Source organism: Heteronotia binoei, chromosome 19 (assembly GCF_032191835.1).
Source record: "Heteronotia binoei isolate CCM8104 ecotype False Entrance Well chromosome 19, APGP_CSIRO_Hbin_v1, whole genome shotgun sequence".
Classification (NCBI taxonomy): Eukaryota; Metazoa; Chordata; class Lepidosauria; order Squamata; family Gekkonidae; genus Heteronotia; species Heteronotia binoei.
Window position 1 is genome coordinate 22,600,489 of NC_083241.1, and position 26,224 is coordinate 22,626,712.

The 26,224-nt window shown below is 42.6% G+C and overlaps 1 protein-coding gene across 1 annotated transcript in view; it reads left to right on the top strand.

Annotated features, from left to right (window-relative positions):
• Positions 1 to 25,831, top strand: part of HOMER2 (homer scaffold protein 2) — a 125,573-nt gene extending 99,742 nt beyond the window's left edge. The window contains exons 4-9 of the mRNA XM_060259916.1: positions 179 to 271; positions 880 to 1,019; positions 1,295 to 1,451; positions 11,163 to 11,273; positions 14,680 to 14,760; positions 24,972 to 25,831. Coding sequence (XP_060115899.1) covers positions 179 to 271; positions 880 to 1,019; positions 1,295 to 1,451; positions 11,163 to 11,273; positions 14,680 to 14,760; positions 24,972 to 25,160 — 771 coding nt within the window. The 3' untranslated portion in view covers positions 25,161 to 25,831. The remainder of the gene's footprint in view (positions 1 to 178; positions 272 to 879; positions 1,020 to 1,294; positions 1,452 to 11,162; positions 11,274 to 14,679; positions 14,761 to 24,971) is intronic.
• The last annotated feature ends 393 nt before the right edge of the window (positions 25,832 to 26,224 follow it).

A 26,224-nucleotide genomic window follows, 5' to 3' on the forward strand; every position in this document is an offset into this window, starting at 1 on the left:
TATTGTTATTGTTTTCTCTCCACAAATTCCCCAGTCCCCGATTATTTTGGATGCCCCTAAGGATATCAAAAGCTCTTTACTCTTTCCATGCTTTAAGAATCATGTAGGTTAATTGAAGCTGGAGTAAGCTGTTCGTTTGGGGCTAAGTGAATGTCATGCTTTGCATCTACATGTTCAGTTTGCAGAGAAATTTCAAGAAGTCAAAGAAGCTGCCAGGCTTGCCCGAGACAGATCGCAAGAAAAAACAGAGACCTCTAGTAACCATTCCCAGGTAAATGACGTATCCTAAATCTTTGTTTAAATTGCAGGTATTCAAAATTAATTTTGCATGAGAGTTAGTAAAGGCATCTCATAAACATTCTTTTTTTAAAAAATGGTGACTTCCTTTGGAGAAACTGCTTGTACTGAATGTGGTAGCTCAGAACCTCTGTAGGTATGCATGGTGCTAGTATATAACCACAGCAGATGTGAACAGTAAAAAATGCCCCAGAAGTGAACTATTTCAGAATGTAGATGGGGAGAATCAAATGTCTAAATACTGCCCACCCCCTTTAAAAAATCCACATACATAGAAAAAAAATACATCATGGCGAAGAATTACTGCCTCCTTTTCTCCATAGTTTGTTTATTTTCTCTCTGCAGAATTTTTTAAAAAACAGGAAAGTATTCAAAGTGCAGTTGGAACAGTTTCACCACAAGGACAGGTAGACTGGTCTTCAAGCTCCAAGAACAGTTACTGAAGATAGAAGGTCCTCCGTTTCCTGGTCAAATAGATTGTGTCAGACAAGTTGCTTATTTTGTAGCATGCCAAAAAGTGACAAGAATGGATTTCAGTCATAACTATTTAATCCTTCTTGTTTTGTGGCATGTGTTGTGCAGGAATCTGGCCGTGAAACTCCATGTTCTACTCGGGCATCCAGTGTGAATGGGACGGATGATGAGAAGGCATCACATGGCACCCCTTCAGATGCGCAACTGAAAACGGAGAATGACAAACTGAAACTAGCGCTAGCCCAAAGGTGAAGCTGGATGTTGAGGCTACTATGCTGCTTGGCATAATTCGTAATCCAACCCAGTTAGCCCAGATTTTAGATTTATTTAAAACTTGCTTTTCCCTTATTTTACTTATAGCATGGTAATATCTGATGGTTCATTGCTGAAATTTTTTGCTTGAATGTCCATCTGTTGTGAATTTTAGCTAACATTATTTCCGCTCTTGTTTGTTGAAAGGCATTGTTCAGAAGAATCATGGTCAAGCTAGTGTTGACAATGTGGGTGTGTTTATCTTCCCCAGCTCCTCCAATGTAAAGAAATGGGAAACAGAACTGCAGACTCTTCGGGAGAGCAACGCCCGGCTGACTTCCGCGCTGCAAGAATCTGCTGCCAGCATAGAGCACTGGAAAACCCAGTTTTCCATTTGCAAAGAAGAGAATGATCAGCTTCGGAGCAAGGTATCAGAGGCAGCAAATGAAAGGATCAGCAAATTGCTGTCCTCCTGGGTCTAAACTTTTATTAGTAAGAGAATGTCAGTTGTTGCTGTGACTATTGGCTGAACTTGAAGGGCTGTCATATAGACGATGGTGTAGAATTGTTTTTTGTGGCCCCAGAAGGTAGGACCAATACCAGTGGATTAAAATTAAATCAAAAGAGTGGACTTTTGGGGGAGGAAAATGTCGAGCTGAGCTGCTTCTCATAACGGGAGCAGGCTGGAATTTCTGTTCGGGGTAGTGGAAGGCAAATTAATGCCTACTGCCTACTTTTCTCAGTCAGAGATTAGTCCAAGATATGCACAGGAAACTTTGAGGAGATTTACCTTGGCTAAAAGGGAGTCCCGGGGGAGGCTCCTTTGAGGGGTCTCTGAGAAGAGTTGCATTTTCATCATCTGCAGAAGTTTTTAGAGTCATTTATTTGACATAAGCTCGACAGAATGTCCCAACCTTCTTGGACATTGCTAAACATCTAAAGCTACGCAAGACCGATGGGAACTTGGATAATTGGAAGAGAAAGTACAGATTACTATCTTTCACTCCAGGACTATTTACAATTTAATGGAGTAAATTTAAAAGGTGGGAAATGAAAATCTAGAAAGCTTGGAAGAAGAAGGGAAAAAGAGGTGAAATTTAGACTTTGTAAATATAAAGGACAGTGCTAAAAAGTGGAAAGGAATTTATTGTTTGATTTTGAAAAAAGAGCACCATCGTCACAGACCTGCAGCATATTCAAGCAAAACAGGAAGTACGTCAAGTATCGTGAGATCTCCTTACTAGTGTGCATGAGACTTCGTGGCAAGTAAACCAGGAAGTAGTCGATGGAAAACCTACTCTAGGAATATAACACCATTGAGAAATAGTGGCGGCCATTGCTTGGAGGTCAAAATTAAAATAAAGTTTTTAAAGTGTTCGGGACATTAAAAATTGTTGGAATTAACTCAGAAGAGGACAAGAAGATAAGTATTATTGGACATATTATGTGTGTGGACTTTAGAAATTTTTAAAAAGAAAAAAAATTGTAAGGAGCAGCAAAAAGTCACGACCGCCATTTTGAAACATTTAAAGACTTTAAAAATAAATATCTTGATTTTGGGAGCTTGGAGGATGGCGAAATTAGGCTTATTATAAAAGGCAAGTCCTATTCTCTTGAATCTGATAGTTGAATTTGAATTTGGTGAGGTCTAAATTTTTGCTGTTTTTTAAATGTCAGAACACAAGCAACCCCATACAAGGGCTACTTCATTAGAAAAAATGCAGGACCAATTAGAAGCAATGGAGGCCAGAATGATGAGAGGTATGAGAGAGATGATAACTGAATCGAAAAAAGAAATTATTGAAGAGATTAAAAAAAATATGGAGGATCTCAGAAAGGAAACTGAGGAAACATCTAAGAAAGGGCAGGAGGTAGAAAGCAGAATGAAAGTATATGATTCCACCTTGTTGAAAATGCAAGAAAAAGTGACAATCCATGACTGCAAACTGATGGAGACTCAGATACGTCTGAGAGGAGTACCCAAAAAGGAAGATGGTGATCTAAAAGAATATATAATAAAAATAATTGCAGAATTTTTAGAGGAAGATCCTGAAGAGACTAAAAACATGTATGACTATATGCATAGAGTGAACTCATTTTATGCCAAGAAAACAACTTACCAAGAGATGTTGTTATAAGATTTATGACAAAGGAAACGGTGGGAAGGATCATGAATAAAAACTTTGAAAAGACATTGATAGTGGGAGGCAGTGGAGTAAGAATTATGAAGGAGTTGCCAAGGCAAGTGATAAATGATAGAAGAACATATTAAAAAATGACAGAAAAATTAAGAGATAATGGAATAAGATTTAGATGGATAATACCTGAAGGTCTGAGCTTCGAACTTCAGGGGAAAAGAATCACAATTACAAATGCACAGGAAATGCGTAGATTTTATGAAGAAAATAAAGAATTTGCATCATGATGGATTACAAATTATTGTCTTGGAATATAAATTCAGCACAAAAAAGAAGGGCAACATTTCATTGGATTAAGAAACAAAACTGTAATATAATTTGTTTACAAGAAGTGCATATTAAACAAAAGGATTACAAATTTTTATGGAATAAACAATTGGGACTAGAATTTTTTTCATTGGCTGAACAGAAGAAAAGGGGAGTGATTTTTTATATTAAACAAGAATTGGAGCCAAAATCAGTGTTTAAAGATAAAGATGGGAGATTTGTAGCAGTAGAAACAATATTAAATGGAAAGAAAACGTTGCTATTGGGACTGTATGCGCCTAATGGTGCAAAGGATGCTTTTTAAAAAAGATATTATACAACAGCTTCATGAACTGACCTATGATCAAGTTTTGATAATGGGAGATTTTAATGGAACAGTTAAGAACTCATTGGACAGGGCTGGAGGGGAAAAAAGCAACAGTAAAGAAGTCTTTTTTTTAATTGGTTAAACAAGAAAATCTAGAAGATATATAGAGGAAATTTAACCCTGAAGTTCAGGACTATACTTTTTTTTTCAGCAAGTCATAAAACTTTTTCTAGAATTGACATGTTGTAGGGAACAAAAGATTTAGGTCTTATAACAAGGAAAATAGAGATTTTACCTAAGATTGGGGCTGACCATAACCCAATAATGTGGATTACAAAATTGTCCAAGAAGTTGAGAAGATGGAGATTGAATGAAGATTTGCTACAGAATAAAGAAACAGTGACATACCTAGAAAATGAAACTAAAGCCCTTTTCCAAATAAATGACAAAGAGGACATAGATTTCCAGACGGTCTGGCATGCTTACAAAGCACTTATGAGAGGAATGTTGATTACTTTGAATAATAAGGACAAAAGAGTAAAAGAGAAACTGATGTTGGACATTCAAAATGAGATAAAGAAAAAAGAAGGGGAGTTGAGAAAAAGGCCAGGGAAAAAGAAAATTATAAGGGAAATTACAATATTACAAACTCAAATGAGACATTTGTTAAATAAAGAAGTGAAATGGAGTTTGAAAAGATTGCAGCAGAAAACCTTTGAGGGAGCAAATAAACCGGAAAAGTATTTGGCTTGGCGATTGAAAAAAAAGAGGGAAAGTAAAATTATTAATAAAATTGTGGTAGATGGAAGAGAAGTGGTTACCCAAGAGGGAATAAAAAGAGAATCTTTTAAGTATTATGCCAAATTATTTAAAGGTGTTAAAATAAAGAAGGAGCAGATAGATGAATATTTATAAAAGGTAAAAATAGAGCTCTTAACTGAAAATATGCGAAAAGTTTTGAATGATCCAAATGAAAAAATAGAAATTGAAGCAGCAATCAACGCAATGAAAAATGAAAAAGCACCTGGGCCAGATGGATAATTTTTTTTAAATCTTCAAAGAGGAATTAATACCAAAGTTGCAGAAGTTGATGAATACGATAAGAATGAAAGGGAAAATACCAAACACATGGAAGGAAGATGTTATTTCGTTGATATCTAAGGAAGATAGAGATGTCACAAATGTAAAAAATTATAGACCAATTTCGCTATTAAATAATGACTATAAAATTTATACAAGAATCCTGGCAGAACGGCTTAAACAGCATTTGATAAATTTTATAAAGAAAGATCAAGCAGGTTTTCTTCCCAAAAGGCAAATAAGAGACAATATTAGAACTGTTGTAAATATTGTAGAATATTATGAAAGACATCCAGAAAAAGAAGTAGTATTATTCTTTGCAGATGCAGAGAAAGCATTTGACAATTTAAACTGGGACTTTATGTTTGCAGTAATGGAAAAAATGGAGCTTGGAGAAAGCTTTATAAGAATGATAAAAGCAATATATTCTGAACAAATATATATTCTGTATAAATGCAGATCTTACAGAAGATATGAAAATCAGCAAAGGTACTAGACAAGGTTGTCCACTTTCACCATTGTTGTTTATAATGACTCTTGAAATATTATTGATGCAGATACAAGAAGAAAAAGATATAGAAGGATTAAGAATAAAAGGATTTACTTATAAATACAGAGCTTTTGCTGATGATATAATGTTTATAAATGAAAACCCCATACAAGTTACACCTTTGTTGTTAGCTAAAATACAAGAATATGGGGAGTTGGCGGGACTTTGTATTAATAGAGAAAAATCAAAAATTCCGTGTAAAAATATGTAGATAAATAAACAACAAGAATTGCAAAAACTAATGGACTGCGAAGTCACCTCCAAGGTAAAATATCTGGGAGTGGAGATAACAATGAAGAATATTGATCTGTTCAAAAATAATTATGAGAAGTTATGGCGTAAAATGGATGAAGACATGTTAAAATGGAACAAGCTTAATTTGTCATTGTTAGGTAGAATAGCTGCAATTAAAATGAATATTCTACCAAAATAATGTATTTGTTTCAAACTATTCCTATTGTGAAGGATAGTGAACAATCTGATAAATGGCGAAGGAAAATTTCAGAATTTGTGTGGGCCGGGAAGAAACCAAGGATTAAAATGAAAATTTTGACAGATGCAAAAAAGAAAGGTGGATTTCAACTACCGAATTTAAGATTATATCAGGAAGCAGTTTGCTTAGTGTGGATAAAAGAATGTATAACGCTGTTAAACAGAAAACTTTTAGTGTTGGAAGGTCACAGAAATAAATTTGGCTGGCATGCTTATATGTACTATGGGAAGAAAAGGATGGTTTTTCTCTCTCACCATTATATAAGAAATAATTTGTTAAGTACATGGATGAAATATAAGAAGTATGGAGATGAGAGAAGGCCGTTATGGATAGTGCCGGTGGGAGTAATAAAAATAACAGCTGAGATAGGGGAAGAAAAGTGGTTGTCATATAGTCAACTGTTAAAAATACAAAGTGGCAAAATAGAACTGAAAACTGCTGAAGAGTTGAATAATAAATATGATTGGTTTCAAATGCAACAAATAAAGAGCTTGGTGGAGAATGATATTAAAACTGAAGGAATAAGGAAGGAGCAAACAGAAATGGAAAAAATTCTGCTTGGAGACAATGATAAATTAATTTCAAAAGTATATAAATTACTTTTACAATGGTCTACAGAAGATGAAGTAATAAAATCTCAAATGATTAAATGGGCAATTAATGTAAATAAAGAAATACAGATGGAAATTTGGGAATATTTGTGGAAGAACTCTATGAAACTCTCAACATGCCAGAATATCAAAGAAAATTGTTTTAAGATGATGTACAGATGGTATATAACTCCTAAAAAATTAGCAAAGTTGAATAACAAGATGCCAAACAGATGTTGGAAATGTAAAAAGCATGAAGGTTCTTTCTACCATATGTGGTGGACTTGTGAAAGAGCTAAAATGTTTTGGCAGATGATTCAGCAAGAGATTTCTAAGATCTTGGGATATGAATTTAACAAAGTTGCAGAGACTTTTCTGTTAGGATTACAAATGGAAAAATTTCCAAAAGAAGACAGAACTTTAATCTGGTACTTGCTCTCAGCTGCTAGGACATTGTATGCATAGTTGTGGAAGCAAGAAAAAATACCAGAGAAATGGGATTGGATTGTTAGAGTTTTGACATGGAGTGAAATAGATAAATTAACAAGAACTTTAAGAGACTATGATTAACAAGAACTTTAAGAGACTAAGTATTTAAGATGGAGTGGAAGAAGTTCAGAAGATACGTAGAAAAAGAATGGAAAATAGAAGGACATTGGACAATCTTTGATAATGATTAAGTATAAGTGGGGGGAAGATATGAACTTTGGTTCTTATTAATTAGGGGTACCTTTTAAAATGATGTTTTGAATTTACAACACCGGTGGCCATCTGACAGCAATGAGGATCCTGTGAATTTAAGGGGAGGTATTTGTGAGTTTCCTGTATTGTGCAGGAGGTTGAACTAGATGACCATGGAGGTCCCTCCCAACTCTATGATTCTATGACTTCTGCGTTCTAAGAAAAGCGCGTAGTGGGGGAGAAGTGGTTGTGCTTACATCACTTTAGCTATTTCCAATGGGAAGTCAAAGGAAAAAGCAATGGCTAAAGATGGTATGATGGAGAAAACAAGCCAAGTGGAACGGCCCCTGCTGCTCTGCAAACTAGTGCTGCGGGGACCACTGACTTCAGTGGCACCAACAGTGGGCATCAACCCACTGATTGCTTCCTCCCACAAGCTGGTAGGAATAGGCAATTGATGAAGTGACACTGAGCATCATTGTTGTCGAAGGATCTAAGCCAAGTGGTCCCCAAAGAACTGGCAGAGCTGCCAGGGGATTGGCTTCTCTTGCTTTCAGCCACCAGTGGGCATTGGCCCAACAGGGAATTTCCTTGTATGTTAAATGGCCAGTCTGTCCCACTGTCTTCCATTCCTCTGTCCATTGCAATCCAGCATTGTGCTTCCCTGACACACACTTTCTCCCTGTGTTTGTACTTTCTTATGCTGCACTGTAATGAGGAAAAAAATTAAAAGAACTGGGAGATAACTCATTAATGGACCAGAAGTTTCTTTCTTTATGCACTGTCAACTCAGTGCATGCTCTCTCCCTCCTCCCCACACATACGTGTGTGTATGTATATGTGTATATTTTTCCTGTATTCCAAGAACATTCTAGGAGAACGATAAAAACCTTACCATCAGATCACCAATAACAGACTATAATTAATGACTCCTGGTTTGCCAACATCACCGCTATGAATTTTGAGAAATGGAAGATCACACATGCTGTCCATGCGCTGTCACTGTGACCTCCCGCAGTCCTGTGCCCTGGATAAAGGCAGGGTCAGCTTGAGTCTCCTTCATAAGTTGCTGCGGCAGATCAGGGACACTTTTCTGGAGCTGCTGCTTCTGGCAATTGCTGGTCATTACACAGATAGTTGAATGCAGGAGCCAAGGGCAAACATTCGCCTCCCTCCTGGCTTCACATTCATGTGATAGAGAATCAGAGCATCAGCTCTGTCGATCCCTGAACCCAAAGGGAGGGAGCAGGAAAAACCATTTATTGAGCATCTGCTGTATTCCATTTAATGCATCCTTATTCTACCATGATTATTGTAATTTCTGAAAGCGTGTTCCCTTGTGAATCAACCAAATTGCTGCTCTATAGACCCTTAACTGGGATTGCCTTAGGATGTGATAATGTCAGAATAGCTAGGTGGTACTAATCAGACTGCAGTCTCAACTGTCCAATACAGACCAAAGTATCTCCCCCACCTCCCAGTTGATCTGCTGTACATAAATGGCAGGCAGAGCAGAATGGCAGAGAGGTATAAATTTAAAACGCTCTCTTATTCCTATAAACACTCAAAAATAATCCTTTTGAGGCATAAGCTTACAGTGTACCTTTAATATTAATTTAAGAACTCCCACATCCTGCCTAGGCAGATGTTGGGAAATACTGCACTGGGTGGAAAAAAGAGTTCCATGTTTGGTGTAGTGGTTAAGTGTGCAGACTCTTTTCTGGGAGAACTGGGTTTGATTCCCCACTCCTCCACTTGCAGCTGCTGGAATGGCCTTGGGTTAGCCATAGCTCTGGCAAAGGTTGTCCTTGAAAGGGCAGCTGCTGTGAGAGCCTTCTCAGCCCCACCCACCTCACAGGGTGTCTGTTGTGGGGGGAGAAGATATAGTAGATTGTGAGCCACTCTGAGTCTCTGATTCAAAGAGAAGGGAAGGGTATAAATCTGCAATTCTTCTTCTTCTTAAAGATGCCACTGGAATGTAGTGGTTAAGTGTGCAGACTCTTATCTGGGAGAACTGGGTTTGATTCCCCACTCCTCCACATGCACCTGCTGGAATGGCCTTGGGTCAGCCATAGCTCTGGCAGAGGTTGTCCTTGAAAGGGCAGCTGCTGTGAGAGCCCTCTCAGCCCCACCCACCTCACAGGGTGTCTGTTGTGGGGGGAGAAGATATAGGAGACTGTAAGCTGCTCTGAGTCTCTGATTCAGAGAGAAGGGCGGGGTATAAATTTGAAATTCTTCTTCTTCTTCGTCTTCTTCTCTTTTTAAAACTGCAATCCAAGAATAGTAGTTTGTACTGCCACCCAAATAATATGGTACAATCTACCAAAGGATTTTAATTGGCCCTGGCAGATGTCTGCTGACAGCCATGGAATTCTGTTCCTGCAAATGCTGGTGGAAATAATTCAGCGTAGTTGAGCCTGTTTTTCTGGAAAGCTCTGGTCTGTTCAGCACTGGAGTAACATGGAACTCTTTTTCCCACCCAGTGCAGTATTTCCCAATGTCTCCCTGGGCAGGATGGGGTAGGTAGTTCTTAAATTAATATTAAAGGTCACTGTAAGCTTATGCCTCAAAAGGATTATTTTTGGAGTGTTTATAGGAGTAAGAATAATCTTCCCATGGGAGAGCCCACTCCTGTGTATGGACCATCTATTGTTTCCTGATTGGAAAGGAGGCAAACCCAGAGCAGACACCTGTGCAGGGCTCCAACAGGCACCCCCCCTTGGGTAGGTGATTCTGTCACCTCTCTGCATCAAGAGGGATGGGGAGGGATGGTGGCTCAGTGGTAGAGCATCTGCTTGATAAGCAGAAGGTTCCAGGTTCAATCTCTGATGTCTCCAACTAAAAAGGTTCCAGGTAAATAGGTGTGAAAAACCTCAGCTTGAGACCCTGCCAGTCTGAGTAGACAATACTGACTTTGATGGACCGAGGATCTGATTCAGTAGAAGGCAGCTTCATATATTCATATGTTCATAAGAGTGATTGATCTGAAGCAAGGGCGCACAGATTTGGTGACAGCTAAGAGCCTTCAGCTCCCTCCAATGAGCTCCCCCCACCCCCCATTGCTTGTTTCTCTGGGTCCAGTCCCAAAAGTGAGAGACTGACGAGAAAAGTGTTCAAGGCAGTGGAACTCAAGGAGGAATCGTTAAGAAAGGGAAATGAGTTCATTCCAAGCTGAACATTCTGTTTCATGTTAAAAAGAAGGCCCTGTTGGTCTATTTAAGTTGGTTTTAAATAAAATAAATTGTTTATTGTTAAATAAATAAAATAAAACTTTGTTGGTCTTAGAAGTCCTACTGAACTCCTACTTTATGTTACAAAATCCATATGGCAAATATGTGGCCAGCAGGAAGACCTTGCATCTGAATTGCACCAGAAACCAAACCTCCAGGTGGTTGGGGGGGGGGCAGGGTGCAATCTAATGAGAAGGGGCTCCAAGCTCCCCCCACCGTGCCCCCCCCCACCTAACCATGGAACTATTTTGGGTGAGCTTGGTCCAGTTACTCTTTCTCAGCCTAACCTACTTCACAGTGTTGTGCAAGTGGGAAAGGGACCCTGTGAAGGAAATATGGGATAGAAACGTACTAAATAAATGAATGCTGTGAAAGGGTAACTTATCAGAAGTGAGTGATTGGTCCAGCTGGTTCATGGCTCTGTGGGGGCTGAAGCCCTGGGACTGGCTACCCCACACTAGCTCCTTATGGGTTGAGGGCACAGGGCTCTTATCATGCCAGTTCCCTGCTTGGCAGATAAAGGTCATTGGTGCTGCAGCTCTTTATGGGGCACCAAAGAAAACTTACCCTCTTTAGCCCAGTTCCCTCTGATTAGGAAGCATTGGAGGAGGGGCATTCTAGGACTTGAACATGGGATTTAGCAGGTTCTGATGTATGTGTTCAAAGTAAAGCACTAGTAGCTCTAAAGACTAGGCTAGTGCAGTGAGAACTTAAACTGACTATGCTTTTGCTTCTCTTTGAAGATTGAGGAGCTGGAAGAGCAGTGCAGTGAGATAGATAAGGAGAGAGAGCGAAACGTGCAACTCAGCAGACGTCTCCAGGAGCTGGAAACAGAACTTCAAGACAAGGAACTGGTATGTAAAATAAAAGCCTGATTGTGAAATGGTTCTAAAGCGACAGACTTATCCTCAGCATCTTTGGAGAAATAAGAGGCCTTAATAATATTAATCCAGATTGCCCAAACAGATCTGTAGGCTTCTGACACTTGATTTGATTAATGTTCCCAATTAATTTTTGCAAACAATCAGTGCTGTTAGACATCCATGCTCTGTGCTTTTAATCTGAGTTGCGATTCATTTTTTGAAAAATGCAGTAAACAGAGGCTCATCGGAAGGTGGGTGGGATGATGCATTCATTTGCCAAAATGAGCAGGTTGAGTCATGCTGGGGAAATTGACTGGAGCCCCTGTAGGAATGGTAAACTTGGTGGGGAGCTCATGAGGTTAGTGTTGTTGAAGAACTTAAGCAGGGGTTGGATACAAACTGTGGGGTCAGAGCTTTCACTGCTCGATAGAGACCTGTGGATTCAGTTCTATAGATTTGGGTTCAGCCCTGTTCTTGTAGCTTGAAATATCCTCATATTGAAACAAGATAACAACAGTGGGAGAGGATTATGTATGGATAGCTGCCATGGCCAGTGCATGGGAGTAGGCCATACAGTTGGCTGCCTAGGGCACCGCCTGGCCTATGGGGCACTGCTAGGTGCCCCTCCTCACACGTCGCCCAGTGCCTCACCACCCCTGAGACCCCAGCAGACAAGAAAGGCAGTGCAGGCTCGCTCCAAAGTTGCCTCCCCTGCAAAGAAAGCCAGCCTCAGAACAAGGCAGAGGTGCCGCCTCTTTCGCCCACCCTGAACCTGGGCAGACAAAAGAGGCAGCATCGCAGTGACTTGCCTCCATACAGTTTAAATACCCCCGCTGATCAGCTGATTGGCAGGGGTCTTTAAATGGGAGGCGGGAGGCAGATAGCTGCGTCTGCCGCTTCTTCATCTAGTGGGGAGGTGGCAGAAGCAGCCCCACCTCCCCCCTTTTAGAGACCCCCCATGGGGGGCATGGGGGGGGCAGCCGCCTGGAGCAAGAAGCAAAAACTCCAGTGCCACCCCAGTAGCTGCAAAAAGGATATGCTGAGTATTGCAGCCCGAAATACTGGAAAAATATATATAAAAATTTAGACAGTTAATCATTCAGTAGCCTTTCATATAACAATTAATTGAACATTTCCATATGCAGTCTCTCATATATAATAAATTATAATGAGAGACTGCCTATGGAAATATTCAAATTAAGAGTCTAAATTCCTTATATTTTTCCCGTTATTTCAGGCTGCAATACTCCATGTATCCTTTTTGCAGCTTGAAATAAGACAAGACCAGGGTGCTGCAACCAGAGGCTTGTTTGGGAGCACCTGCTGCTTGTCCACAGGAAGTTGTCTTCCAGCCGTGGAGCCTCCGTTGCGAGGGATCGCCCTTGTGGCCCTCTGGATCTTGCTCTTGAGACTCTTAGGCTGATGCTCCCAGCCTGCATGCAAAAGCTCTTTTCAGGACCAGTCTAGCTAATGCTGTTAACAGCCCAGACCTGTTAAAAGAGCTTCAAGTCATTGCATGGACATAGTCTGAGGTGATGGATTGTTCTGCACTGTGATGAATGCCTTTCAGCAGTATGTTTCAAAGAGAGCTGTCATGCTTTCTTCCTCATTTCTTTCATGGGTAATAGCATTTCATAATGAGCCATATTTTGTAACTTTCAAGACTCCCACTCAGCCAGAAAATGGACTCATGAATATTACAGGCTTCATTTCTGCTCGCCGTGGAGGGCTGCCCCGGCTGGCTTTCAGGCTGGGTTCTGACATGAATGAGCTCCTGATTAGCTCTAAGTAAACCAAACATTGCCTATTCTTGGATATGAAGGCCAGTCCTGCATGGGGTCTGCACATCAGTGCAGGCATCTTTGAAATCCTTATGCTTTGAAGAGCACTGAAAAGCCAAGGAGTATGACAGAGGGGCATGGCAGGTAGATGTTTATTTATATTATTGATGTACCCCACCTTTCTTCCAAGGCAGAGTAACAGCAACAAAGACTGTACAAAAAACATCTAAAAAAACAGTTCCCACATCTGTAAACTGCCCCATAAACTCTCTTAAAGAACTCTATTTAGGGGAGGATGGTGGCTCAGTGGCAGAGCATCTGCTTGTTAAGCGGAAGGTCCCAGGTTCAATCCCCGGCATCTCCCAACTAAAAAGGGTCCAGGCAAGTAGGCATGAAAAACCTCAGCTTGAGACCCTGGAGAGTCACTGCCAGTCTGAGTAGACAATACTGACTTTGATGGACTGAGGGTCTGATTCAGTATAAGGCAGCTTCATATGTTCTATTGACCACCTTGCTGGAAGCTCTCTGGGGTAGGCACCTGCCTCACTCATTCTGGAAGGCTGTTCTGCAGCAGTGGTAGGGGGACAGCAGCAGAAGAGCCTGGGGTCATAATGAGCCTGATTTTTTAAGAGCAAGAGCCCTGCCTGCTAGGAGATCCTGTTCTGAGGAGCGCCACTGCCGCACAGATTTATATCAAGAGGGGCAGTCCTTCAGGTATGTGGGTCCAGATCATGAAGACCTTTAAAAATAAATACTGGCACCTAACAAATGGCCAATGAAAAGTCTTCAGGACTGGCGTACAGTGCTATTCCAATAGGGAGTTCTTGATGACAAATGAACTGCCTTATTTTGCAGAAGCTGAATGCAAATCTGAGGTTTTTGCATGCAGCAAAGTGATGTACACCCACACTCCTTGAGAGGAACTCCCCTGTCAAACCGATGACTGCCACAAGTGGAAGTGAATGCCCTTCTGTACACCTTCAGACAGGTGATGGTTTCTATCTGAGGAAGGGGCTGGTTCACATATTAGAGAGCTATGTGGCTGGTTGACACGTGACCTGGGAATTCCCATCTCAGAAGAACTGAGTGGGATCGGGACGATCGTGTATGGAGAGGGGAAGCTTGTCTCTCCTCCTAAACAGCTATACCTTTTTAAGCCTATTGATTAAGAAGGGTAACTCTGCTTAGCATAGCACTGTCAGTCTTTGTGTTTATTACTTCAGTACATTTTCCCTTGTGTAACATAATTTTGATGCGTAGGTGTAACTGTGTGTGTTGATAATTTAATGAAATTTTTTTTAAAAACATTGGTTTCTCGGAACTGGTTTATGCTGAAGTGGTGATGACATAATTGGGGTGGGGATGGAGGGAGAAGAGAATATAGCTTCAAAACAAATAATTTTCTAATTTAATACATTAACTATTCATATCCTTCAGGAGTACAATTTTTTTTCTTGCTTTCTCACTTTACCTAATTGTTTTGTTTAAGCCCTATTTTTAGGAGATCTTTGTAAAATAATTGTTTTCCTGTGGCTTGCTTCTGTTTTGTTTTTTTTAAAAAATACATTGCCTCAGTTAAATTATAGTACTTCCATATTTTATGTTACTTTCTCTAGGAACTGGAAGATCTTCGGAAACAGGGTGAAGTCATACCACAGCTCATGCAAGAATGTGAATCAGTGTCTCAGAAACTGCAGGTATTTATATCTATCAGACAGTTTCAAAGTTAAGCTTAAAGCATAAGGTATTTAGCTTCAGGGCTGTATCTAGAATGCTTGTGATGAGAAGGTCTAAGGGTAGACTTCCCCAGGTAGGGAAAGATTGTCAGGGGAGTTTTGTTTTCCCTTATTAAAGTACTTATATACTGCCTTTCTTCATATATAGCAATTTACAGTAATCTCAAAACTTCATCAGAATAAAAGCTAGCAGCCTACAAGACTAATCAAGTCAACTGGTTAGTTTAAACTAAAAGTGTTTTTAATCCAGACTATTTTACACAGTCTGAAAAAGCCAGAAAGGGATTGTGCTGCCCAGAATTCTACCAGCAGCCAATTCCATAACTCTGGAGATGAGAAAGCCCTCAAATAGGTCTCTGGTAGGAAAGGATGCATCAGGGCTGTATCTAGAATGGCACACACAGAGGCCTTCAGGAATTGAGGTCCCAGGCACATTCCCACTGAGCCCAAAAGCAAATCATCAATGGCTCCGGGACAGTGCCATCCAATGGCAGTGAATGGTCTTAGTCAACAGAGAGGCTGCTGAGTGCTGAACAGTCTGTAGTTTCTGGGTTATCTTTAAGGGCAGCCCCACATGCAGCACATTAATCCAACTCCAAGGTTACCATGGGATGGATCACCATGGCAGCATTGACTGAGTCTAGGCAGAGAGTCAGAAGTAAGTGGAACAAGATGCTCATCACCAGTCTCTGTTTCTCCATCATCAGAACTGGACTTTTGACTTGGTCTGTTCATGATAAGGTTATCCCATCCTGCTGTCCCCTCAGACGAGTAGCCTTCCTCTGCCTTACTAGTTTCTGTTTGTTGTCCTCTCCCCCCCTCCGCTACCACCACCCTTAGCCATTTAACTATAGAATCCTGGCAATAGCTTGGGGTAGAGATGGCAGCTTCTGACTGTTTAGGTAATGAAATCAAGAGCTGAATGTCATTGGCAGCCCTCCCACCATGCTCCAGACAATCTCAAGTGCCTCAAGGATCTGTCCTGGGGTCTGTTTTGTTCAACATCTTTATAAATGATTTGGATGAAGGAATAGAGGGAATGCTTATTAAATTTGCAGATGATGCTAAATTGGGAGGGGTTGCAAACACAGAAGACAGAAACAGGATATAGGATGACCTTGACAGGCTGGAAAACGGGGAAAAACAAATAAAATGAATTTTAAGGTGGATAAATGCAAAGTTCTGCGTACAGGTAGGAAAAATCAAATGCATCGTTATAGGATAGGAATGACTTGTCTTTGCAGTATTATGTGCAAAAAGGATCTAGGGGTCTTAGTGAACCGTACACTGAGCAGTGTGATGTGGTGGCTAAAAGGGCAAATGCAATTTTGGGCTGTATCAACAGAAGTATAGTGTCCAGATGATGTGAAGTGATGGTATCGCTTTACTTTGCTTTGATTAGACCTCACCTAGAGTATTGTGTTAAGTTTTGGGCACTACAATTTAAGAAAGATATAGACAAGCTGAAATGTGTCCAGTGGAGGACAATGAAGATGGTGAGAGGTATGGAGACCAAGTCCTTTGAGGAAAGGTTGAAGGAGCTGGGGATGTTTAGCCTGGAGAGGAGGAGGCTGAGAGGTGATATGATAACCATCTTCAAGTACTTGAAGTGCTGTCATCTAGAGGATGGTGTGGAATTGTTTTCTGTGGCTCGAGAAGGTAGGACCAGAACCAATGGGTTAAAATTAAAAGAGTTTCTGGCTAAACATTAGGAAGAAGTTCTTGACAGAGCAGTTCCTCAATGAACAGGCTTCCTCGTGAGATGGAGGGTTCTCCTTCCTTGGAGGTTTTTAAGCAGATGCTAGATAGCTATCTGACAGCAATGCTTATTATGTGAATTTAAGCAGATCATGAGAAGGAGGGCATCTATGCTTAGTTCTTGGGGCCCTTTCTTACATGCCCAGGGAAATGCTGGTTAATGCTTTGGAGTCAGTCAGCAGTTTTTCTCCAGGCCAGTTTGGCAAGGGATCCTAGAGGATTTTGCCAGGGGTCACTGGGGATGTATGTGTATGGGGAAGGTATTTGTGAATTTCCTGCATTATGCAGTGGGGTGACCCCGGAGGTCCCTTCCACCTCTACGATTCTTTCAGAGGTCAGTGCAAAGGAGCAAATCTTACATGCAAATTGGTCACTATGTCCAAAGTTGTGTAGGAATTAAATGATTTAAGTTTAGTGTAAATGTTAATGAGTAGCTAAGCAGGATATGGACTGTGCATTCATCCCCCCCCCCCCCATATATTTTCTAAGTAAAAGGAAAAAGGACTTGGATCTTGGCTAAAGCTTTAACACCAAGGGAGGGGGCCTGGAATCACACCCCAGACAGGTGATGGGTGTGACCTCATTGGGCAGCACCGTCTGGTGTCATCCAGTGGTGCAGAGCACACAAGTCCTCTTGAGAGTAGGTGCCCACATGTGTTCCTCCTGGCTTGACCATTTTTGCTTGATGAGGGCTGTTTCTAGGAGGTCTGTCTGCACAAATTAGCCTTCATGTTTTTTTAGTCTTATATTTCTTATTTGCTTCACTGGGAGCTGGGCAAACTACTGCTGACTTGCCCACCCAACCAATTTGATCTTGAGCTGGGAGTTGTCACTATTATGTATAAACAGACAGCTTATAGCATGTGCTGCAAAACAGAAAGTAGATCTGAGAGGCTTAGATGATCTACCTGACAGCTGGTGGCTGGCTGCCAGAAGGATTGCATCAGCCAAGCAGAGTCAGCATGACACAGCAAGTTGCTGATTGGCTGTCCCATGTATAAATGTACAGAGCAACAGTGGTGATTGTGGGATAAAGGAGTTGGAGTGCAGCGGAGCGTTTTGTCAGTCAGAAGAGTGAGTTGGTGTAAATAAATGTATATAGTGGTTTTACAGCTACTGTGTACAGCCTTCATTCTTGCGTCACTAAGCATCACCCTCTGGGTCTCTCTACGCGCATCGACAGGGTTATGGGCCCAGCACGCTTCCGCTGCGCCTAGAACCTGAGACCTGAGAGAGAGGTGGTAAAGGAAGGATGCTGACGTGCTCCAGAGGCTGCCTAGGAGGTGAGACCAGCAGTGGCTGAGAGGAGTCTGAGCAGGATGGCTACAGCAGCAGCTACAGTGCTGGTGGATAAGCTCACCACTACCAACTACAACACCTGGTCGCTGAGGTTAGAGCATTTCCTGAAGAAAGAGGGGCTTTGGGACTGTGTGTCAGCTCCTCCAGCTAATCCCACAGCGGCAGAGGCCGTCAAGGATCAAAAAGCTCTAGCCAACATCATCCTAAGTGTTGCAGACGACCAGCTGGTGCATGTCCGTGGGCACCAGAAAGCAAAGGAGGCTTGGGAAGCTCTCAAGGCTGTGTATGTGCAGAAGTCAGCCGGCACGCTGATATCCCTATGGAGGAGGCTCTACAGGAAACGTATGCTGGCCGGGGAGTCGATGAGGGACCACCTCGACGGTATGTCTAATTGTTTCCAAGACCTTGAAGCAAGAGGGAAGGCCGTGGCTGACGAAGATAAGGTGTACATCTTATTGAGCTCTCTGGACGAGAGATATGACATGCTGGTGTTAGCATTTGAAGGGCAGGATGCTGACAAGCTAACTTTGCCTTATGTGACCGGCAAACTCCTGGCTGAAGAGCAGAGGCAGCTGGAAAGCAAGAGAGAGCAGACTCGAGCCAAGGAAGAAGAGAAGCCGAGGTCTGTCGGGGCTGGTTCCAGCTGGCAAGCCGAGGAGGAGGAAAAAGCCTTGCAGGTGCGGAGGAGGCGCTGCTATTTGTGTAAACAGCTCGGACATTTACAAAGATTTTGTCCTCAGCAACAGCAGAGAAAGAGCCGGCAGCAGTCTTCAAGGACTCCCCAGGTGACTCTAGTAAGAACTGGTCCGGGACTGCAGAGTCTGCCTTGGGTTGTGGATTCTGGGGCTACTCAGATATTCTGCTGCTGTGAAGAGGAGCTTCAAGACTGCAAGCCAGCTGAGCAGAAGACTGTCAGCTTAGCTGATGGGAGACAAGCTAGTGTTCTTTGCCAAGGTGCAGTCTATTTTCCTGGACTCAAACACAGGTTTGAAAATGTATTATGTGTGCCCGAGCTAGAAACTAACTTGTTAAGTGTCTCTGTTCTAGCAAAAGCTGGGTTTACCGTAGTATTTGATAAGCAGGGCTGTGCAATTTTGAAACAAGGTAAACAGCTGGCTAAAGGCACTCTAAGAGCCAGTGTGTATGAGCTCATGCAAAATGTGGGAAAAGCTCATACTGTGTGGAATAGGCAGCCCCACAGCAGGTGCATCCACAGGCTGCATAGAAGGCTGGGTCACGCCAGCTATAATACAATAAACAAAACTCTAGAGATATTAGAGGGAGTGAAGGTTGACAAGTGCAATGCCTTTTTAGACTGCAATGTTTGTAAAGAAGCCAAATCAAGGGCAGTTCCATCGACCAGAAAGAGTGTGCGTGTGTCAGAGAGACCACTCCAGTTAGTGCATGCCGACCTGGTGGGGCCGTATGCACCCAGCGTTTCTAAAAATAGGTTTGGCTTAATTCTGGTTGATGACCACAGCAGGTTTGCGTGGGTATATGCCATTAAACACAAAAGTGATGTCTGTGCCACCTTCAAGTACTGGGCAAGGAGAGTGCAAAAACAGTTAAATGCTAAAATTGCCTCAATCCAGACTGACCAGAGGGGTGAGTTCCTGAATAAAGAGTTTGCCAACTATTTGAGGCAAGAGGGCATAGAGCACAGGGTGGCCAACGTTTCCTCTCCATGGGAGAACGGGGTAGTACTCCAAGGTATTTGCCATGCTTTGTTGCAAGATAGTGGTCTCAGGCAGGCATATTGGGGTGAAGCCTTAAAGGTGTCCTGTTATATTTCTAACCGCTTGTGGACAGAGGCTATAGACGATATACCCTACAGGGTTTTGTATGGGAGAAAGCCATCCCTAGATCTTCTGAGGATATTTGGCTCAAAGGCTTGGGTGAACATCCCTCTGGATAAGAGGAGAAAGGGAGGTCCCAAAGCCAGGAAGCTTGTGTTTATAAGGTACCAAAATGGCATGAAATCCTGGAGGTTTGTGGACAATAATGATTTGATTAGGCTGAGTAGGTCTGCCTCGTTTTGCGAGGATGAAAACTGGTCTAAGATTCATGCAAATGAAATGCCTGGAGATAATAAACTGCAACTGTCTTTGACAAGTGAGGAGGGGCAAAAGCCAGAAAGCTCACTGAAGCAGGAGGAAGACAGTGACAGCAGGGCAGGCAGCAGTCAACAGCAAGAGACTTCTGAGGCTGTAAAAAGGGAGCCGGTCAGAGTCTCTGTAAGAAAAAACAAGGGTGTGCCGCCAAAAAGATATGGTTCTGATACTGATGTTAATTATCTGGGCAAGGGCAATAGTTTGCCAGATGGAAAGCCAAGGGGCTGTGTAAGTGCACCAGAGGTACATGTGGATACTTCCTTCACTAGGGAGGAAAATGGTTATACCTATGTATACGATGACCATCCTAAAACATATCCCAGTGTGCTGGAACTGTTGAATGAGATGGGTCTTGGAGAGGAAGGAGACACATGAGCAAAGCCTGCAAGGAGAGGCTGTAAGCAATAACTGAATTAAAGGGTGCAAATGCATAAGTGCTGGAATGTAAGAGACAATGCTGTAATGTTAAACAAACTTACTGTTTGAATGTATGTATTAAGCTGTAACTGAAAATGATTGTATGTAAAAACTGAGCTGAGATGTAACAATTTCAAAACTGTAAATGTCATGCTATGTGTAAAAGCTGTGTTCTGTAAAAGGTCTGTAAAAAATGTAAATGCGCTTATATTGACAAGATATGGTACTGTGTTAAGAACAAGTCTGGGAAACAAGCCAGCAAAAAAGATAAGGCGAGTGCTCAGTCTGGGCAGAGAGCCAACTGAGGAGATATGGTCAGTCTGGGCAGAGCGCCAACTGATAACAATGTGCTTGCAGGTTAATTGGCAAGCGGAGAAAAATGTGTGTGTGTCCAGGAAGAATGGAAGCGACTGAACTGTAATGTATATATGGAAAGCTATGTAATCAATATATTGGTGAAGAAATAATCAATATGTATAAGCAATGTTGTAATGGATGGATGGCAGCACCGCTATAACCTGAGGAGGGGTGTCACTATTATGTATAAACAGACAGCTTATAGCATGTGCTGCAAAACAAAAAGTAGATCTGAGAGGCTTAGATGATCTACCTGACAGCTGGTGGCTGGCTGCCAGAAGGATTGCATCAGCCAAGCAGAGTCAGCATGACACAGCAAGTTGCTGATTGGCTGTCCCATGTATAAATGTACAGAGCAACAGTGGTGATTGTGGGATAAAGGAGTTGGAGTGCAGCGGAGCGTTTTGTCAGTCAGAAGAGTGAGTTGGTGTAAATAAATGCATATAGTGGTTTTACAGCTACTGTGTACAGCCTTCATTCTTGCGTCGCTAAGCATCACCCTCTGGGTCTCTCTACGCGCATCGACAGGAGTAACAGGCATCTTCAAGTTTGCTTAAACGTTTTGGAGAGGTTGCTGTCAGCTGTCACTGCGTTGCATCGCCTGGTAAATTCCAGTCTTTGGATCCAGTATTGATGCTCCTCAGAATAACAGTTTTGCCAGGCTGTAATCCCAAAGGAGGCATGTGACATGGGCTTCCAAATGACAAGGACATCAGCTGAAGACTATTCCACCTTTTCTGCAATTTCTTTCAATTTCCCACTCCTGGATGAACTCAGGCTGCTGTATTTGCGAGGAGATTCAAGTGTTCTTCCCACTTTTCTCCCTCTAACTCACTTGATCAGCTTTCCCATCTGTGTTTCAGTGATTCTGATGTGATGGGTGGGGGCGACTCCGGTCCAAATGAAGAAGGTTGTTCACACCCAAGTGCAGAAAGAGCAAGCCAAGGGCACCGGCAGCAACAACAGAACTTTCCTCTTTATTTCTAAGTGACAGGGCTGCAGCCATCCCAGTAGAGGAGAAAGCAGGTATTGTCTGCCTGCCTTCTATTCAAGGGGAGAGAGAGTGCTGGCCTAGCAAAAATGGCTCGATACAATCATGTCCTTGAACAGAGCAGGTCCTAACGTGAGAGGCACATGGAAGCAGCTACTTCAAGCGTCAGGTTGTGGGTTCCATTAAAGACCAACCTGCTTATGTGTTGCATATTTAACCATTGCTTACCTGCCCTGTGGCGCAGTGTTAAAGCTGCAGTACTGCCATCCTAAGCTCTGCTCACGACCTGAGTTCGATCCCCGGAGGAAGCTGGGTTTTCAGGTAGCGGGCTTGAGGTTGACTCAGCCTTCCATCCTTCTGAGGTTAGTAAAATGAGTACCCAGCTTGCTGGGGGGGGGGGGGAAGTGTAGATGACTGGGGAAGGCAATGGCAAACTACCCTGTAAAAAGTCTGCTGTGAAAACGTGAAAGCAATGTCACCCCAGAGTCAGAAACGACTGGTGCTTGCACCGGGGACCTTTCCTTTCCTACCTGTTCCCTTTCATGATTAATGGATTAGTTAATGATTAATTGTTTTATCTCTTCTGTGTGTTTCTAAAACCACTGTAAGGCAATTTGAATGTTATAATAACAGAATGGGGGGGACATAACTTTTCCAAGACAAGTTACATTAGAGAGGTTTACTTTATTGTCACTATATTTCATCATCAACATGGTCCTTCTGTGAATACTTGCATCCAGAGACTGGAGCCATAAACAGACCAGTCAGATCTTTCTGCAGACCTGAGCGGAAACTCCAGGGAGCAGAAAAATCTGAAATCTAAAAACAAACAGGGGTGATAAAATCCCCCCAGATAATAGAATCAGGTGCTGTAGCATTAAGAAATGAACGCCCTCAGTGACTGTTGCTAGACAACCACCACAGTATTGCCAGACTTCCAGCTTTAGTTTCTGTCAATAAAAGAGAGGGGGCAGGGCCATTTCCTGGGCCATTTTGGCCTTTGAGGGGGGACTTGTTGGGACTGGGCTCACCAGCGACTTGCATGATTTACCCAGACCCAGTTGCCTGCTACTGTTCAACAGCAGCCTTCTCATGAAGTCCAATGTGGTATACTGGTTAGAGTTTCAAACTAGGATCTGGGAGACCCACGTTCAAATCCCCACTCTGCCATGGAAGCTGGCCAGGTGGCTTTGGGCCAGTCACTCTCGGCCAGCCTACCCTACTTTACAGGCTTGTTGTGAAGAGACAATGGAGGAGAATGATGTAAGCTGCTTTCCCCATTGAGGAGAAAAGTGAGCTATAAAGTAGATAAATAATAAATATGGCTGAAGATGGGGAACAGATAAAGGAAAGGAAATGATGCAGGGAAAGAGGAGAGGGCATAGGGGCTACTAGGAGGTAGCTAATAGTATGGGGAAGGGGATACTGGGGGAAAGTGAGGTACTTGTGCAAGTCCTTGTGGTCAAACCACCCCCCCCCCCCCCGTGCAACAGGGACCTGGCAGCTGGGACAGTGCAACAGGGACCTGGCAGCTGGGACAGTCAGCCACAGTTTTCCCAGCTGCTAATGGGAGGGAAAGTGGAAGACAGGGGAGCATAGAAAGGTGGGTTTGTTGGTGAGTGGGAAAGAGAGAAGGAAGCAGGAGAAGAAAGTCTGTGAGAGCTGCCAAGGAAGGAAAAGAGAAATGGTGTGGAGGGGAAATAGGGTCCTTTCTTGCACATCCTTGTGGGTCCTTTCCTTGCACTTCTCTAAAACAGAACATCCATCTGTAGATAACCCGGGAGCCTAAAAATGGGTAAAGTTGGGATAGAAGATCCCTATCAGTAATAAAGACTGTCCAAACCTGCAAGAAAAGTAGCGGGGTTTGAAATAACTCCACTAATGAATGGCCAAAAACTCTGCTTCCATGGCAACTGTTAACAGGTACCTTAGTAACATTGTCAACATTCACCACAGTATATCCAGAAAGTGAGGAAATGCAGATGCATGCTTGTATAATTACAAAGCTCATCTGGGATTGGCAGCAGTCTTATAGGAATGCCAAGTTCAGTCATCTTTTTGCCATTTACAGCTGTTTGTGTGCATGTGGAAAATAGAATAGTGGTCCTCTCTCTGTGGTTCACATTTGCACATCCTCTGTGAAAAGAGCCATGTTTACTTCTGCCCCCAGCATGGCGCCTGCACCACAGGGAGAGGACCACTTGCTCTTTCCTCCACGGTTGGTTTTCAAGGTGGGGACCACCTGCCAGCTACCAGCCCTTTCAGGTACTTTCCTGAAACACGGGGTAGTCTCCACATGAGGGAACAGTGCTCGAAAGAGCCACAGGTGACATGTTAAAAAGCACGAGCCACTGAGTATCAGTGCTATAAAGAGTATTTGCATCAGCATTTTAAACTGTAATCACCTTGGATTAGGAAACTAATTTCAGCAGTTTGAGGCAGAGTGTGTGTTCCTTTGGTTTCCATGGCACAGAGATCTGAGTGCAGCATCACTCCAAGGGAAGAAGTGGGGAAACGTTTGGCCTTTCTGTCTCAGGCCCCCCAAAGTGTCTTGGGATGGCCACACCCCTGTCAGCACAGCCGAAGGACATTTGTCTTCCTTTACTATAAGAACCGCTGTGTGAGTTTAGCAGTCCACCCTTCAATACAAACCATTATCTGACTCAGCGAAATTATTATTTATTATTATTAAGAATGGAAAAATAAATCTGAACATTGGGGTGGGTAGGTTGCATTGTATTTACAAAAATGAAGTACATTGTTGGAGAAACTTTACTTTTCTTTCCTGCCTTTTATGCATGTTCAGCCGAAGGGCTCAAATAGTATGTGCGTGTCCTGCAATAAAGGCACACACTTTTAGTTGGTATTTTGTATGGGGCAGAATCCAAACCACCACAGATAATTTTTGGAACCTAGTCTGAAATGCTTGCAATGACATTAATGCATGCAGAGCGGGGTGTCAAAATTCCAGCCAGATTTTAAGATGGAGTCCAAACTGACATAATTGAATGCAGAGCGTCTCTTCCACTTAATCCATCTCCTTCTGTGTGCCAGTCAGATTAAAATAATGCCAGCTCTTCCCTAACAGAAATGTGGTTACAGGTGTGCTTGGCAGGGGCTCAGTAATACAGATGCAGAGGGCAGCAGGGTGGGGTGGGCGTTTAAAACCGACCAGATGATGTGAGCCTGCTGTTCTAATGTTTAGATTTTTCCTCCCTGCAATTTTTTTTCTTTTAAAGGTCGCTGAAAACAGGAATAAAGACCTCGAGGAGAAAGTCAGAGCTCTACAGATGGATGTGGAAGAGAGCAGACACAGACAAAACAACCTTAAGACTGATTTACAGACTTTTTTAGATGTACTAGATGGAAAGATCGATGAACTACATGATTTTCGGCAAGGACTATCTAAACTGGGTATTGACAGCTAGAGGGGGAAAATTTGTAAGTTGAACATGGGGGTGTGTTGTTTAACCTGAATTGTCTCTTTCCCAAAAGGCAACTAGAATATTCTTCTTGTTTGCAATGCAATTTGTATATAGAAGTATAATCCATTTCCCCCTTTTTTTCTTTCAAAAATTGCTGTTCACTCCCCCCCCCTTTTTTTTTAAATGAGCATAGGAAATTGTTTTTTGGTCTTCTGGCCTTTGAGGATTTATATAGCAGTTCGGGAGGATCTTGCCTGAGAAAAATGGAAGTTGATCTATGTTAAAATGAATATGCAGTTTAGTTGCAGGGAAATCTTTTCTGTCTTAAGGGCTGCTGGTGCTGCAACCATAGAAACAGAAAGCAAGTCTTCTCCCCCCAGCCCCTCCTGATCTTGATTCTCAAGCCCCCATGCTGTTCTCAACCCTCTTTTTGTGAAGCAGACTGCAGGGAAGGTGAGGCAAGGTTTCTGGCAGGGTGTCAGCGGGCTTGGAGGGAAATGTCTTCACAACAGCAGCCATTGGCAAGTTCCAAGTGACCACTGCCTCAGATGCTCATACCTGTAGGAACTGATCAGTGAGATCTAATTTGAAGAAACAAGTCCGTGGGCTTGTAATATCCAGGAGGCCTCTTCTGTGGAATTCACCAGGTTTAATAAATGGGCAGACTACAGTATAATTGGGCTTGACTCTGTACGCTTCAGATAGGATGGAGATGTGATTCCATCATCTTCAGTTTAAATCTACATAAAATACGTCTCATCAGAATGTTGGGAAAATTGGACTTCTCCCTTTTTCTTCTTGGGGTCCAAGAGTAGTTCACCCATGGTGCAAAGGCAGGGTTGCCAATTCTGGGTTGCGGGGGGGGGGGGGGAGATTGACAGGGGCAGAGTCAGAGGAGGGTGGGTTTGGGAATGGGAAGGAGCACAGCAGTGTATAAGACCATAGTGACTACCCTCTGAAGCAACAATACTCTCCAGAGAAACTGATCTCTGTCTTCTGAGAGATCTCCAGCTCTTACCTGGAAGTTGGCAACCCTAATTGATAACTTAGTGGCCATCTAAATTGTT